Source organism: Phalacrocorax aristotelis, chromosome 3 (genome assembly GCF_949628215.1).
Source record: "Phalacrocorax aristotelis chromosome 3, bGulAri2.1, whole genome shotgun sequence".
NCBI lineage: Eukaryota > Metazoa > Chordata > Aves > Suliformes > Phalacrocoracidae > Phalacrocorax > Phalacrocorax aristotelis.
The window spans coordinates 73,605,919-73,621,711 of NC_134278.1; the positions used below are offsets into that span (position 1 = coordinate 73,605,919).

The 15,793-nt window shown below is 42.6% G+C and overlaps 1 protein-coding gene across 2 annotated transcripts in view; it reads right to left on the reverse strand.

The window, feature by feature from the left end:
- The window catches only part of GRM1 (glutamate metabotropic receptor 1), a 195,485-nt gene that overhangs the window by 17,489 nt on the left and 162,203 nt on the right, over positions 1–15,793 (reverse strand). For both annotated transcript variants that reach the window (XM_075088000.1, XM_075088001.1), the window contains exon 7: positions 14,029–14,959. In XM_075088000.1, coding sequence (XP_074944101.1) covers positions 14,029–14,959 — 931 coding nt within the window. The remainder of the gene's footprint in view (positions 1–14,028; positions 14,960–15,793) is intronic.

The following is a 15,793-nucleotide window of genomic DNA, read 5'->3' on the forward strand; positions in this document are numbered from 1 at the left end:
TAGATGAAGTTGGGAAGATGGACAGGTTTTCAGTACAAATCCATTGTTAAAACACAAGCCCTGAATTCCAAGCTAAGTGATGGTTGGAAAGAATTGCTCTGAGTTTTAACCTAATTACGCTAATCAATGGCCCAGTGGCAGTTTTTGGAGAGAAAAAAAGTCGTTAAGACCTGTGGAGCAAAGAGCACTGCAAGTAGGAGGGAAGTTATAGGGTCAAGCACCCTTGCCAGGCAATGTGAGACATACAGATAATTATCGCCCATGGAGGACTGAGGAGCAGGAGGGATTTCACAATACACCCTCTGTCAAGGTGTGAGCATCTGCCGAGGTAGAGAGAAAGGGTCACGGTCACCAAGGAAAACAGAGTCCCAGTAGGATGCCCAGAAAGACCCAGTACTGAGCTGCACAGTGGAGACAGAGCCAAGGCTGCTCTTCAGATCACCCCAGGCCAGCAGAAGCCAGCTGTGTGCCCAGGGGAGCACTCCGGCCCTCCCCGGCTGCTGTCTCCTGCTGCTCCACCTGCCCCTCTGCCCCAGCACTACCCTTGGTGCAATTGCTCAATCAACTGGCAGGGAATGACAGGGACAACTAATCTGGGTCACAGCCAAGCCAGAAAAAAGAAAGGGGGAAAAAAATTTATCAGTTCCCTGCTCTAGTTCACAGCATGGTCATCCAGGCTCTCGTCCCTTCATAAGTAAAGGGACAACAAGGGGTAAAGGAAGGCTTTGGGTGTCATTTCTGGCTTAGGGCAGCTTAAAGCATTTGTGTGTTTACACGCTAAGATAGACCAAAGTAGCTGCAGGCAAATCTCTTGGCTGTCCAGGACCGTGGCAGGAAAGATTTTTGAGATAATTTATATAATCCTAAGGACTAAGAAATGTGTATAACTTAGGTTTCAGGGAATATGAGAAAGTGAATAAAGGACTGCTCACTGAGTGGCGAGTACAGACATCCCTGGGGCCACGCTTTGCACCCCATGGGAGCCTCTACTGACCACACGCACAAGCTCCCACTGCACACTCACATGTGAGCCTCTACTACACACCCGTGTGAGCTCCCACTAGACCCCTGTGAGCTGCTGGATTGCCCCCGCGTGCTCATGGCATTAACCTGCTGCCTGGGGCACCCATGAGAACTGGCAGCAGTGTGAGTTAGTGCCACCTGGCCCAGCCCTCACAGCCCACGGCCTGGCAGGGTTAATGCCACCCATGCGCTTAATGTGCTCACTGGGCATTTTTTGCAGTTCTCGGTGCTGCTGAGGCTATGCTTTCAAGCGTAGCCCCTTGTCAGACTTTTCAGTCTGCTCATGGTAGATAATCCCTCCATGGGAGCTTACACAGACTCTGGGATTTGCTTTTTTGCTGTTGTTTGGTTGATTTTGGGTATTTTGCTGCTGGCTGTCTGGTTAGTTGGCTGGTTTAGGAGGCTTTGGGATGCAAAAAAATGAGTAATGTCCCAATTTCCAGACAATACTTGATCTGGGTATGCAAGGCTTGCAAGCCAGCCAAAACAGTCTGAACTGAACCATCTGAAATGTGCCATGAAAAGAATTGGCCAGAAGAGAACATAAAAAAGACATTTTGCATGGAAGTATAAGGGAAGATTAACAAGAGCTTGAAGAAAGCAACAAGAGCAGAAGTTTCTGGCTTTAACACACTAAGGATCAGGAAAGATTAATAGTTTGCTAACAGCATGCTGGGTGAAGAGAAGGAGGGTGTACAAGCCAGAAAGTGGCTTGCAGATGGGCATTTAAACTGAGACTGTGATTCTCTGGAGATACCTGGGATGGATCAGACTGAAACTGCAAACATCAGCAAACCATCCACTAGTGAAGAGCTACTAAAGTCAGATCAGGGGGCACTTGTTTTCCTAGAGTTTAAGATCAGCTTTGACATCTCCAGCTGTGGTGCTGTAACACAGCTGAGCTAATCTAATGATTTGCTGCCCAAAGGGACAACTCTCACCCCTATTCCCCAAACCAGGGGCAGCAGGGACAGCTTCTCTGGTGCTGACATTAATGTTTATCTGACCTTGAGATCTGGCTCAAGGACAATCCAGCGGTGAATTATTATTCTTTTTTTTTTTCTTTTTTCCTTTTTTTTTCTCTCTGTAAGGTTAATTTTACAGCGTGGAAGAAAACCACATCCTGCATGCCACAAAAGAAGAACCACAGAGCAGAGAAAGGGAAACAGCTTAAGAAGAGATAACTGAAGCAGTAAGATAGAAATGGCAAATTGTTTATAATGCAGTAATAAGAAACCTGGAGCTTTTAGTTTTCAAGTGGGCTTTAAAGTGACAAATTGTGTGATTACTTCTAGCCTGCACAATTGTTTGCTGTTTACAGTGATAATGCCTTTTAACCTATGCTTGTCAGGTGTGGGAGGCTGAATGCCAGAGCACATACATGCTCTGAAGAATTAGCTGACTTGTTATTTCAGAATTAAATAGTCTTTAACAACTTTAATGTGGAGGCAGATATTCTATTGATACAATATACTTTCCTTTTCAACCCACACTTAAAGTGGTTTCTTAGAGTCCTTTGGCATAACAGAGAACATAACTTCTGTTGTTGCCCATGATTTTTAGTAAGCCTTTGACAGTAGATGTCTCCTGTGTGGACGTTAAATCTGTCATAGTCTGTTCTACAGAATTCCAGACCTAGGTCTGGAAACCCCAGACAAAGATCTGGCAATGATGGTTTTGCCCATTCAGAGTTCTTGGGGCACAGAGTGAAGAACTGGGACAGCTGAGGAGAAAGTGGTCAGATCTCTGCTCTGAATGTGAATGGTACTCAGTGCATGTGGGGCAGATGGAAAACAGTATCACGATCAGGAGACAGGTGAAAAAAGCATCAAACCAGGCTAGCTAAAAAAAAAATCAAAGTCAGGCAGGAAGCAAAGGTGGTTATTTTGAAATTCCTTATTCTTCCCTTTACAAACTCTTAAATCACCATAGCCAAAAATAAAGAGAAGAAAGTTGCTTTGTTAGAAACATCTGTGGGACAGGCATTCAGCAAAGACTACATACAGATTTTGGGCTGAGGAGTGCACCAGAAGCTAGCCTCTGCTTTGCCACCCATCATATCCAGCACCAGTTTCTACACCTTCTTCCGTGCTCTACGAAAGTAATGTGAAGAATGGAAAAATTAGGATAGCATTAAATGTTGTAGGAGATAGTACAGGTGTTTGTAAATGCATGTGTCTGAATTTTGGGTATTTTAAGAAAAATGGGCTTCTGCAGGTGCTTCGCAGGTGCCTGTGTCCTGTCCCTGTAACAGCTGGAACTCAGCTGGTGATGATGGTAAGGCACAAAGGTGTGCGTGTCTCACAAAGGCTAGTGTTATTGGCAGTGGTTCATGCTGTTGAGTCAAGCTGAAACTGCTTGACTTTTGTTTCCAAAGTTTTGTAAAACTCCCGTTGTCAAAAATAGTCCCAGCTCTGGGAGAACAAATAGTGAGGGGGAGCTAACCTGAGCTACTGCTGGTGAGAAATTTTTTCAAATCCTTCCTTAGGACAGGGAAGACTTGTGGAGAGCATTCCCAAGTTACAGTCATGATATAAGTCAGAATAGTCAGGTCTTTGTGCCTTTGTGACAGCAGACATCATCCTGACAAATTTGCTTTGAAACACATTACTGATCAACCAACAGAGTAATGTGTGGGCCTCTTCCTGCTGCAAACAAAATGTATGTACTAGTGTCATCCACCAAGGACTTCAAAGATATTTCTCTAATGAAACATAGAGCAATACTGGACTGAGACTAACATTGTATAATCAGGATAAAACCCTGCTCAGACCATTTAATTTCTGACAGGGTGGAAAACCATACAAGCCTACAGTCCCTTAAGAGGGATGCACCATCTTGTCTCTCTGGGGGTGTGATTTCCTTATGAATTACAGAGTCTTGCTAAAAGATCAGGTGCTCTGTCAGCATGTGTTTGCAGCATCTGCAGTTTGGCTTGCAGTGTTTTGTTTTGTGGGGTATCCCTGAGCAAAGGGGAGAGCTCCATCGCCGGCAGGGATAAGCTCAGTGGACAAGCCGGAATGCAAGATGCCTTTCACATCAGTGAAAGAGGTGACATCCAAGAGTGCTGTCCTCTTGGGCTCTTTTGTGCTTATGTGTCCCTAAGCATGAAAAAGGATTAAATATATTAGCAGTAGTTCTGCATTTCACATTAGTAAATTTGCACTGAATTGCTGGGATGAATCAAGAATATTTTTCAGATGTCTTAATTTGAGGAAATAACCCAATCCCCTGTATTAATTGTACACACAGTGCTCGTGCTGTTTTACAGCCTTATCCTTATACAGAGACTATCAGAGATCCACATGATATCCTTCAGTACCCACATTTTTGTTCACCTCTAAATTATCTCAAAGATGTATGAAGTCACAGGGTGGCTCAGAGATGCCTGCAGAATAAACACTTGCAGCATATCCTGTCTGTTTATTCTAGCAAGTATTTGTACATGAATTATCATGTGTTTATGAAATGTCACAGCTCTGCTTCTGCCTAGGCGAGATGAATAACTGAGACATGGGGCTGAAACATCACACCTTTGAAGGTAGGAAGGAGGTAAAATGCATTCTTGACTTTAAAAAAATCTTAAAGTAGCCTCTAGGAGACTTGTATTTTAGTTCTTTATTACATTTCCATTTTAAAATGCTGAATTAAATAAAGAAATGGCTGTTATGTAATTAAAATTATAGTTCAGACCACCCCCACTTGAACATGGGTTGTTGGGGGTTATTTTCCTAAATATGCACTATGAGAGTTGGAGTCTGATTTCTATATGTAATACAGGGGAATATCCAGGTTTTCAGGTGCTTATCTGGATGCAGCCTTCAACACCTATTTGTTTACCTGACGCTGACAAGTTTTCTTCCTTATTTTTGTCACAGAGAGAATTCTAACCAAAACACTGTGAGATTATGGTGCTAAGCAGATAAACATTATTTGCTTATACCTATATGTGAATGCAATTGTTTGTACCATTCACTGTTGAGTTGGTGTATTTCTGTAGCATCCTAACTGGATTGTTATGAATACATTTCAGAATAAAAATGCAATAAATAATATATACAAATACAAAAATACAAGAAAATGTAATAAGTGATCCAGTCAAACAAGAAATTAAATTACAAGTGGTGTCTTTATTCCTGTGTTTTACGCCAGGAAAGACACTAGCCTTCCCCAGGATTTCTGTAGTACTGCCTTTGCTTCCCTTCAGTCAGGAAGCAGAGATTGTGGTACATAACTGTAAAACTCCCCTCTGATGTGGTTGTGTATCTGTGCATCGTTGTGTTTAAGTGTTGAGATTTATTATACAAAGCTACCAGGTGCTACTGCTGTGCCCCTAAATAAAACAACATTTTGTGATTTGGCATCTTGAGAGCAGCAAAGCAAGAGAAGGAGCCGTGAAGTGAAGTTTTCTGGGGGTCCTTTGGTAAGAACCAGGCTGCAGGCAGAGACCATTCCTTGGGTTTATGTCATGTCAAAATCCCCTGGGAGAACACAGTTGTGAATATCCATGAAAAGAGAGTGGCAAAACTGCCCCGGACTGGCAATTCTGAGGAAGGGAGGAAATTACATGAAACATTACACAACAGCCCCTTCACCCAAAGGGACCATCCAAATAAAATGTGGCTCTGACGGGAGACAAAGAAGCAGAAGGCTGGATGGGAGCCCAGGTGCAGGTACCGTGCCCTGTAAACTAATTCAGTATAACCTGGGTTTTGTCTGAGGGGTGTTTATCCCTACTGCTCTTACTGGGAGGCCACTGCAGAACTTCATTGCTTTGTTATTTATTCCTTTTAAATGTAGTCTCAGGCAGTCTCTGTTTGCTCACAAAAGGAAACCTAGAGGAATAAGGCTAAGCTGCCAGATCTCTTGGTTTGTACTTAATGACAATTCATCCTGATCATATTGTATATCTGTCCCTGCTCCATCTCAGCTTGCCTGAGGAGCGACCTGATTGGTTATGCGTGTGCCGGGACTGCCTTTAGCTGGGATAATTTGCAAGGAAAGCTTGCAGGGACTTATGCAACCTTGCCCCTTATTTCTCATTAGATAGAAGAAGGAAATTCTTTATCTCCACACTGGTTATATTGCACCTATATACACAGATACACAGTCCGGTATGTAATTTGGTATACACATTTGCCATGCCTTGTTTTGAAATAAATATGATTTTTAGTACTCATTTACATCACTAGAAAGAATGTAAGCGTGGAAATGACATCTCAGAGTTATTTGTCACCTATTCTGTTTTTTTTTTTCAGATGCATGGGACAGAACTACCTCATATGTATTAAAGCAAATGCAAATTCAAGGCTAAGAGGACAATATTAGATATAATTACATAGCTCGAATTTAAGGGACAGCCCTGCAGCAGGGCTAGAAAAGATTGCTCTTGGATTATTAAGTTTCAGACTCCCTCATTTGTGTCTCTTTCCAATTCTTTAACATCAATTGTAAGAGACCCTTTGGAAACATGTAACTGCCTTCTGGGAGTTTTAAATATTCAGCTAAATCAATATACTGACAAAGACTGAACAGCTTTACTGAGTTTGTTGAAATTTCTTATTTGAAATTCACATCACATGCACGAGAGAACTGCGTAAGAGCTTTTACCTGTCACAGTGCTATGTGTCCACAAAATCATTAATGGTTTAAGCCCAGTAAATAGCCCAGCAAAGCCAGCAAATGTACCAACTGCTGAGAGAGGGATGTTTGGCATTAAAACTTTCAACAGTCCCTGTAAGCATACAAGATGCTTTCCCAAAAATGCACTGCAACCTCAGAAAAGGGTGAAGGACTACAGTGCATACAGAAGCTAGGCAAATGCTAGGGCAGGCTGCTATGGGGAGGTGAGTTGGGCCAGACCAGGGTGCGACCTGTCTTGCCCATGACAGCTGTGGCACCAGGGAGCCACACCAGAGCTGCCACAGCTCCATCTGCACTGCGAAGGAAGCAGACTTCTCCATGATATGCCCTGGGTGGGATGCAAGGGCAAACCAAGTGCCCTCTGGTTGTGGAGCTCTATGCCCTGACAGGGAGCTGGGAGCCATGCAGCCATGGACCAGCACAGCACCCTACACCCCATGGTGCCACTGCTCTGCGCCGAAAACAGGGCCTGGATCGACATCAACATTTTATTGCTAGGTTACTGGACAGATCAGACATACTACAAATAAATCAGTTAAAGAAACAACCTAACCTGCTCTGTATAGTTTCTCCCACCATCTCTTTTTTCTTCTTCTTTCTTTTTAATTTGTGTTAATTCCCACTTGCAGGAGCTTACAACCTTTCCGCTGTTTCAAAATTCTCTTCCATAATATGCCTTCTCCTCTGGGGTAAGCCTCAGCAGGATGGCTGTGCAGGCTCAGCATTTTAAAGGCCTTCTTGAAAGTGCCTTGGAATTTGGTATTTTCCAAGGTCTGTAATGGTGAAAATAAAGGGCTGTCTTACTGCGTATGTAATACTACTATAGGGCATGAGAAGTTTATCCACTGCATCAATTTTCTAAATTGCAAAGCAAGCTAGCCTACCATTTCGTATTAGGTTCAGCAATTGTCTCTATACTGTTTTGGCAATGCTGTAAGAAGATAAAACTACACCAGACAGTAATCTGTACAACAAGCATTAAATATAATTCTTACATGCTGCAGGCTAGGTGACACAATTTAGGACCAAAGATAATACTTAAGTATTTTGTAGACTTCTCAGATTCGGCTCTTGTCCTGAAGTGCAGGAGTTTAACAATGCATTCTCTTTTATAGTTGTCCTGGTTTTGGCTGGGATAAAGTTAGTTTTCTTCCTAGTAGCTGGTACAGTGCTAAGTTTTAGATTTAGTATGAGAATAATGTTGATTATACGCTGATGTTTTAGTTGTTGCTAACTTGTGCTTATACTAAATCAAGGACTTTTCCAGCCTCCCATGCTCTACCGGGTGCACAAGAAGCTGGGAGGGGACACAGCCAGGACAGCTGACCCAAAGTGGCCAAAGGGATATTCCATACCATATGACATCATGCTCAGTATATAATCTGGGGGGAGTTGGCCAGGGAGCAGTGATCACTGTTTGAGGACTGGCTGTGCATCGGTCAGCAGGTGGAGAGCAGTGCATCACTTGTTTTTCCTGGGTTTTGTTTCTTTTTTATTATTGTTGTTTTCCTTTTCATTACTATTACTATTACTACTACTACTACTACTACTATTACTATTCAATTATTAAACTATCCTTATCTCAACCCATGGGTTTTCTTAGTTTTGCCCTTCCAATTCTCTCCCCCATCCCACTGGGGGTGGGGAAGGTGAGCGAGTGGCTGTGTGGTGCTTGGTTGCCGGCTGGGGTTAAATCATGGCAATAGGAGGAGGTACAATGGTGCCCAGTTATTATTAATTGTGCTTTCACTTTCCACTAAATCTTCTTGTTTCATATCTTTTGATGCATTTCAGCCAGAGAGAGTGAAATATTCCCTGTACAGCTGTGCCAGGTTGAGATTGGGTTTGTTTAATTTCACACGTTAGCCTGGAGAGGTCAAGACAAAAGCCATTGTCCTTACTCACAGTAAAAGTGTTTCCACGTCTTCTGTTCATACTTCCCTCCCCTTTTGTCTTCATAACCCCCTGCTTAAAGATAGTGTATTGACTGCATGGAGTAGTAATGTGAGAGTGAGAAGAGGGACTGAATGCTCCTGAGCATCTCTTCCTATGATGAGACCCTCAAGTCGGATCAAGTGAGAGGCAGTAAAAGATCTGCATCTGTATGACTGTAACTGAACATGCTGAACATTTACTTTCCATTTCTGGAAGCTCCAACTCTTGCCATGCTGCACTGTGCATTTGCCTCCTCCCACCACCATGAAAAAACAGTGAAACAAAATGTCCTGCCTTCTGGACGTAATTATGCTAAGATTCCCCTTACTGTGTGTCTGTGGGAGGCTTTGAAGATGAAGGATCTGAGGAGCCCAAAAGCCTTTGTGGACAGTGAGTCGCCAAGTGAAATGAGTCCCAGAAAAACATAGCATGTCAGCACAGCTTGCTCAAGATAAAGTGAAAACTCAGCAAATCAGTTTAAAGAGAAAGAGTAACTTAAGAATACCTGGAGATAATTTTATAACTGGCAAGACAAAAAAGCAGATGGTTCCTTAATCCTTGATAAGGGAACAGACACATGTTACTAGAGGTAACTGAGAAACCTGCTTTCCAGCTAAAAAGCTTTGTATAGGGACCCTGTACAGAGGGAGAAATGATGAAGAACAGGAACAGGCTCCTGTGAAGGAGGCAGGAAGAATGCACATGGGGATGCTGGGTTACCCCCCTTTTTACTGGGGTAAAAGAAAGCCATTTTGAGAGATCCTTGGCCCAGGTGGCCTGTGAGAGCATCCGAGAGGCATAGACTGCCAAAACATGTTAAAAAGATAAATAAAAAGTCCATGTTTGGAAATATTTAAAAACAGACATTTATTTCTGAGGGCAGATAACTGGAGAAAATATAATTGAATGCAAAAATATTAAAAATACAAGGGGAGAAGCAGGTGGCTTATGCATTAATATGGAGTCCTGGCCATTCAAGTGAGTCTTGCTAGTGGGCCTTCCCATCAACTTGAATTTGGCTACACAACTTACGTTGACAATTAAGTCCTTAGTTACTCTGACTCAAAATGCATTAAAGTGGTGTCCAGACCTGGGGTTTCAACCATACATTTAAAATAATTTATATGTGAAGACTGAGGCAGCAGCTAAGCTTCACCGCCAAACCTGGAGCTAATCACTCAAAGATGCAAACGAAATTTACCCCCTGTGGTCCCTTCTGCAACGCTGATTCTTCTCATGCCACTGCAGCCTGCAAGGAGTGTGGGAGAAGAGGTGAGCCTTGCTGTGTGGTTCAAGTACTATTTGATATGTGCATGTGGGCTATAGGAAAGCAACACAACAGACCTGCAGGTTGCAGGCCTGGATCCAGCCTCCTGCACATTGAGTAGGGTCCATTTGAAGTAGTGTTTGGAGAAGGTGTTTCCTGAACCCTCCTCAAGATCAGTGTCTTCAATGTCACTGGTTGTTTTTTCTGCACTTAGTACAGAAAGGAGCATTGCTTCCTTAGAGAAGCAATCATACTGGCACTGTACAGGAGTGTCGCTCTTCAAGCTGATTGATCCTCGTAGACCGAAGTAACATCGTGGTCAAGAACAAGGCTAATGGTCACAGCAAGATCTATATCCAAAAGTTACAATCTCATGGCTGGGGAAGAAAAAAAAAGATTAAAAAGGCTCTCCCAAAAACTGCTGCTATGTCATCATCCTGTAACAGCCAGGATCTTATAATGTCATCAAGCAGCAAACTCTAACAATAAATGCCTCCACAAAGCTTCAATAAAAGCAGCAGATCTCAATCTCTCCTGATAGAGCTGTTCCATTTTTGATAAATATTTAAATATTCATTTGACAAGAGGGAGAGACTGACAGCAGCTCAGTACTGAAGCCACTCACAAGGGATCTCTCAGACCCAGATTCAAGTTATCTCAAAGAATAAGACAAACTATTTCTCTAGGGTTCGCATCAGGATTTTTTTCTCTGTTCCAGGCCACATTGCTGGTCAAGAGCAGAGAGAAAGCAGACTTGCCCTGGGACAGTGCATAGTTCAATTATTGGGCATTCACCGGAGAAATGAAGGAGATGCTCTTAACCTAAGTGACTTCCTTAACTAATGGCTGTTGAGGTAAAGCTTCCAATTCCTTCATCCCTCTGTGGGGGGAAAGAAAAAGTCCCCCTGGCCCAGAGAGGATCCATTTTATCAAAGCCGAATTCTGTGAAACATTTTGAGAGGCCGTAATTTTTTTGATGGAAAACATATTCCACTGGAAAGTTGCCGACTAGCTCTATTTAAAACAGTGTTGGCTGTGGTTGCTCATAGTTTAATTCAACCAAGTGAAATAGAGTTGAAACTCTCATGATAGCATATAGCATCTTTAGAGTGCAACACATCAGTAAAGGCAGCGTGCTTTGTCATTTAAGTGAAGACCAGTGTAACTAAACAATTTCTTTTCATCGAAACTCTGTTGGTAATGCAGTGGGGACAGATATTTTTTCAAGGGGATTTTCTGAACTCTGTATCAGCACCAGATGTAGCTGAAGATTTTGAACTGACTTATAGATCCTGTTTAATAGGCTTCCCTGGTTAATTCTTTTGCTCTACTTTAGGAAGGAGAAAGAAAGAGTGGGTTGGCTTGCTCTAGTCCCCAAGCTATAGTAGTTAAACAGCACAACATTGCATGTGAGTGCTTTATCAAGGTTTATATAAGCTTGACATGCCCTTGTAAATGTAAACTAGTTTCCGTTTTTGAAACTGAGTTTAACTCTATATCTGCACAACAATTTAATTTAGATGGATGCCACTTTTCTGTTTATGAATTGGAATTCACTGGATTAGCAGAGGAGAGGTTTGATACACACAGGAAGAGATGAAAATTTAACAGTAGAAAAAGAAAAACAAGCTAGGAAGAGAGAGGAGATAACAAGGATGGAAATTTGTAAGACAGCTGGAACAGAAATCTTTTGAGTGAAGCACTGTTGGCCACTTGCAGTCAGAAAAATGTGGCCATTAGGAGGGACAATTACAGAATCAAGAAGCAGACCAACATACTCAGGGATCTGAATTACTGAAAACCTTGTAAATAAATCCCAGATTTTGATAGGAAATGAAAAAAAACCACATTGAAAATCAGCCCGGAGGCCATTCATGTGGGCAGTACTGGAACATTCATGTTCCAGTAGTTTCAAGTCCTGTTTCTGGAAGGACCTGACTACACATTTGAGTTATCTAGGTACTTCAAAGGCTCCAGAAATTTCTACTTTTTCCTTCTTGGTTTCCTCAGTAACTCACACTTCTTTATCTGTGTCAGTGCAGTGTCCTCACAAGCTTTGCAATGGCCTCTACTAGGAGATAAAATACCCTCCAAAGCCCTGAAATGACTTTTTATGCTGTCTTGTGACTTTATTTCCAAGGCTGCATGTTTGTTTACTACACTGCTTTCAGTTCTGCATGACAATATACATACAGAGAAGTATGCTTCCCTTCTCCATCAGCAAGCCTAGCACGCCTCTACATCTGTGCTGGTTTAGGTGAAAAACATAGCAGTAACTGCACAGAGGTTTAGGTCAGAGGTTGGGATTTTTCTGTGTAAAAGATCTGAGGGTTTGACCTGAGACAAAAAAGCGTATTAACTAGGTGTTGACCTTTTAGTTTAGAAGAGCCCCTACAAACTCTGTAAGGCTTTTTTGCTTCATACCACTCACAGGCTCAACAGAGAGGTTAAGAAAATCGTACTAAAATTATGCAACAAACAAATTGCTAAGTAGCTCAGGTAAGCCCTGTTGGTTTTTTAAGGTGACAATGCTGAGGGGAAAGCTCAGTTTTTGAACAAGATGAAATATTTCCTCATCTTCTGAACTATGTTCTGGAATTATTGCATTTGGGTATTTTAAAGTACTATTTTTTTGGTGCAAATAGAACAGTAAGCACAACAAAGTTTCTCATGATCTAAAATACTCAATAGACCTTCTTTTTGTCAGATGTCATCCTAAAGATACCAACAGTGCTAGCCAGAGGCTACTCTGCAGAGACGCCACACTAGTTTCTTACAGACACGTAAAGTCCCAGCCAACTTCCATGGAGTCAGAGGAAGGTGGATCAGGCTCTGCCTTTCTATTTGCATGGAATTCAAGCTCTTGAGCTACAGAAATTTTTGGCCATCTCGCTGCATGGGGAGCTCCTAGGGCTGCCTGCCACTCCCAGCTCCCTCTCTGTCTAGCTCAGGAGCTGGCAGTCTTATCTGGCCTCTGTGGCACACTGAGATGTATATTTGGGTTATATATAAGGGTTATTTATGTCTCCATTCCCTTCTTTTCTGGCCCCCTCTCTGGCAACTAAATAAAAAGTATTGAAATCACAGCATGGGTTTTCTACAGTATTACCTCCATCCTTACCTCTTCCCTCTCCAGGACATACGAAAACAGTTCTTATGCAAACTGAACCGAAAACAACTACAGTGACTCAAAGAAACCTACAGATCCCAAAGAGCTGGAAATGAACTGAATTCTGTCAGGAAGATCAGAAATATACAGTTCACTCATTCTTTATTTTGATTTTTTTAAATGGGGACAAAAATAATCTAAGCTCACATCTAGCCCTGTGGTGCTTCTTTACAGATTAAAAAGCAATAAGGTAGTAAAGAATGCAAATGCTCACAGCTGCTCACAGGGAGATGCTGTTTGAAGTAACAGTTCTCTCCCCCTCTGCTGCAGCTGGGTTGCTTTTAATTAGCAAGGAAAATAACAGGTTCAATAAGCGTGGATGCAAGTTCATTTTAACCATCAGCTGACTTCTGCAACTTTCACACAAACACTGGCTTTGAGAAAATGGACAAGTTTACACTAATGATGATTGAGTATAGCCGATAATTCTGAATATTAAATAGAGCATAGGATATTATGAAGGGTGCTTTTGGATAACAATCATGAGGACTGTCACAAAACATTACCTTAAAAACTGATGTTCAATCCCCAGCTTTCACACACACATCCCAGTGACCTTAGACAAGTACATGCGATTTACAACCGCTCAGACATAGATTTCTGGTCCCTTTTGCCAAAAGGCTACAGTAGCAACTCTGTTTGAACATAATGCAGAGCAACTGCACGTAGGGGTGTGAGATCCCCATCACATGCACAGAGAGATGGGAAAAGCTGCAAATGGAGCTTGGTTACTCTGCCACTGCCTGACATGCCCCAGAGGTAGAGGGAGTTGTGTACAGGGCTGCCTTTAGAGCAGGGGAGAAAATAAGAAACAACATGTCAATATCCATCTGAGGCTTAGATCTAAAGGATCATTTCCACCTTTTCTGCTACACACAAGACAAAAAAACTGTTACATACCTTACTATTCAGCAGACTATGGTCAACCAAGAGCAGATGGCAAAGAGAGGGACATATACAGATAGATGTGTACCTGCAGTCGATCACTTACTTTGGATTTCCAGCCCCTGGCTTCTTTCTCCGGAATATGTTGAGGAAAGTGTTGGACTTGCAAGGTGCCTTGCCATCCCCGACATGCATACGCACCACATCTGAAGTGGTGAAGGCACTGCGGACATTCCTCTCAGGCTTGGCTATGATGATGTACATCTTAGGAGTGAACATGCACCCCAGCGCCACTGTCACGCTCAGGCTCACTGCAAAACAGGTGGTGATGATCTTGTAGTTGCTCCCGAAATAGATGGGCACAAAGGCCAGCCAGATGATACAAGTGGTGTACATGGTGAATGCAATGTACTTGGCCTCATTGAAATTGGCAGGCACATTGCGAGTCTTGAAGGCATAGTACGTGCAGCTCATGATGAGGAGTCCATTGTAGCCCACAGGAGCCACGACGCCTAGGTTGCTGGTGTTGCAGATAAGGTAAACTTCCTTAATGCTGGGGTAGGAAAGGATGGGCATCGGGGGCTCCAGGATGATCAACGTGATCACCAGTGTCAGCTGCACGCTGATCAAAATGGAGGCAATGACCACTTGGGCCCATGCACTCATGAAACGTGGCTTGCGGGTACAGATCTTCTTTTTGCTGCCTGCCAGGATGCGCGCAATGCGGTTGGTTTTGGTCACAAGGGCAGAATAGCACATGGCAGAGGAGAGACCCACCAGAAGGCGCTGGAGGTAGCAGGATGTCGTGGTGGGTTTAGCTATAAGAGTGAAAGGGCAGACGTAACCCAGAAAGATGCCAGCAAGGATAATGTAGCAGAGCTCCCGGCTGGAGGATTTGACAACAGGGGTGTCCCTGTAGAGCACAAAGATAAGGGTGACAAACATGGTGACCAGGATCCCCAGGCAGGAAAAGACCACAGCCACAATAGACTCTATATTGCTCCACTGGAGGTACTTTACAGGGATGGGTTCACAGCCTGCAGTGTACAGAAAAGAAAGAGAGTGTTAGAAAGGTAGCTGCTTGAAGAAAGAATTTTTTTTCTGGCTCCCAATATAATCTAAACATTAGCTTATGCCTATGTGCCATGGATTATTAAAACCGTTTTACAAAGGAGTGAATTGCAACATGGAAAAGTTCGGATGAAATATGTTCAAAAAACAGCCATCAGTTTGCTCATGATGCTACAAAGGGAAATGAGATTTGGACATTTTTTCATAATTTCTCTTGAGATAGCTGCTGACAAGTCCAGCATGTCAAAGGCGGAGCTGGGAACAGAACCGAGACACTCAGCACCATCCCTTCATTTCACCAGGGAAAGCATTGTTACTAATCAAAACGGTTAGCTTTATGACCTCCTCAGACTAACTTATTTTAATCTTTACCAAAATCACTATAACTTGACCTATTACATTTTTGTGAGGGTGCTTTGATAAGTAGTAGAAATTAAGTAGAGATCTATGGGCAGAAAACCTGTAATAAACCCAAAGTTGTAATGGAACTACACCCTAGATACTGTACCTTCTTTAGTATATTTCTGATTTCTTTTTCTCTTAACATTACCTTATTCTCATTTTGTCAAACCCTCTGTTCATTGTTTTTCCACTCAATAATGTCATTTATTTCTTATGGAAAAGTCAAACACACAAAATATGCGTGCATTCAAAAAATAACTGGAAAGGCTCTCCTTTTAACTAGTACAGATGTGCAAACATAGGTATCAGTTAAGATGGTACTTAACTGTGCTCTCCCACACTAAGGTTAGATTCTCTAGCTACCTTCCTCGCTGCACTGAAGATGTAATACCAGCAAT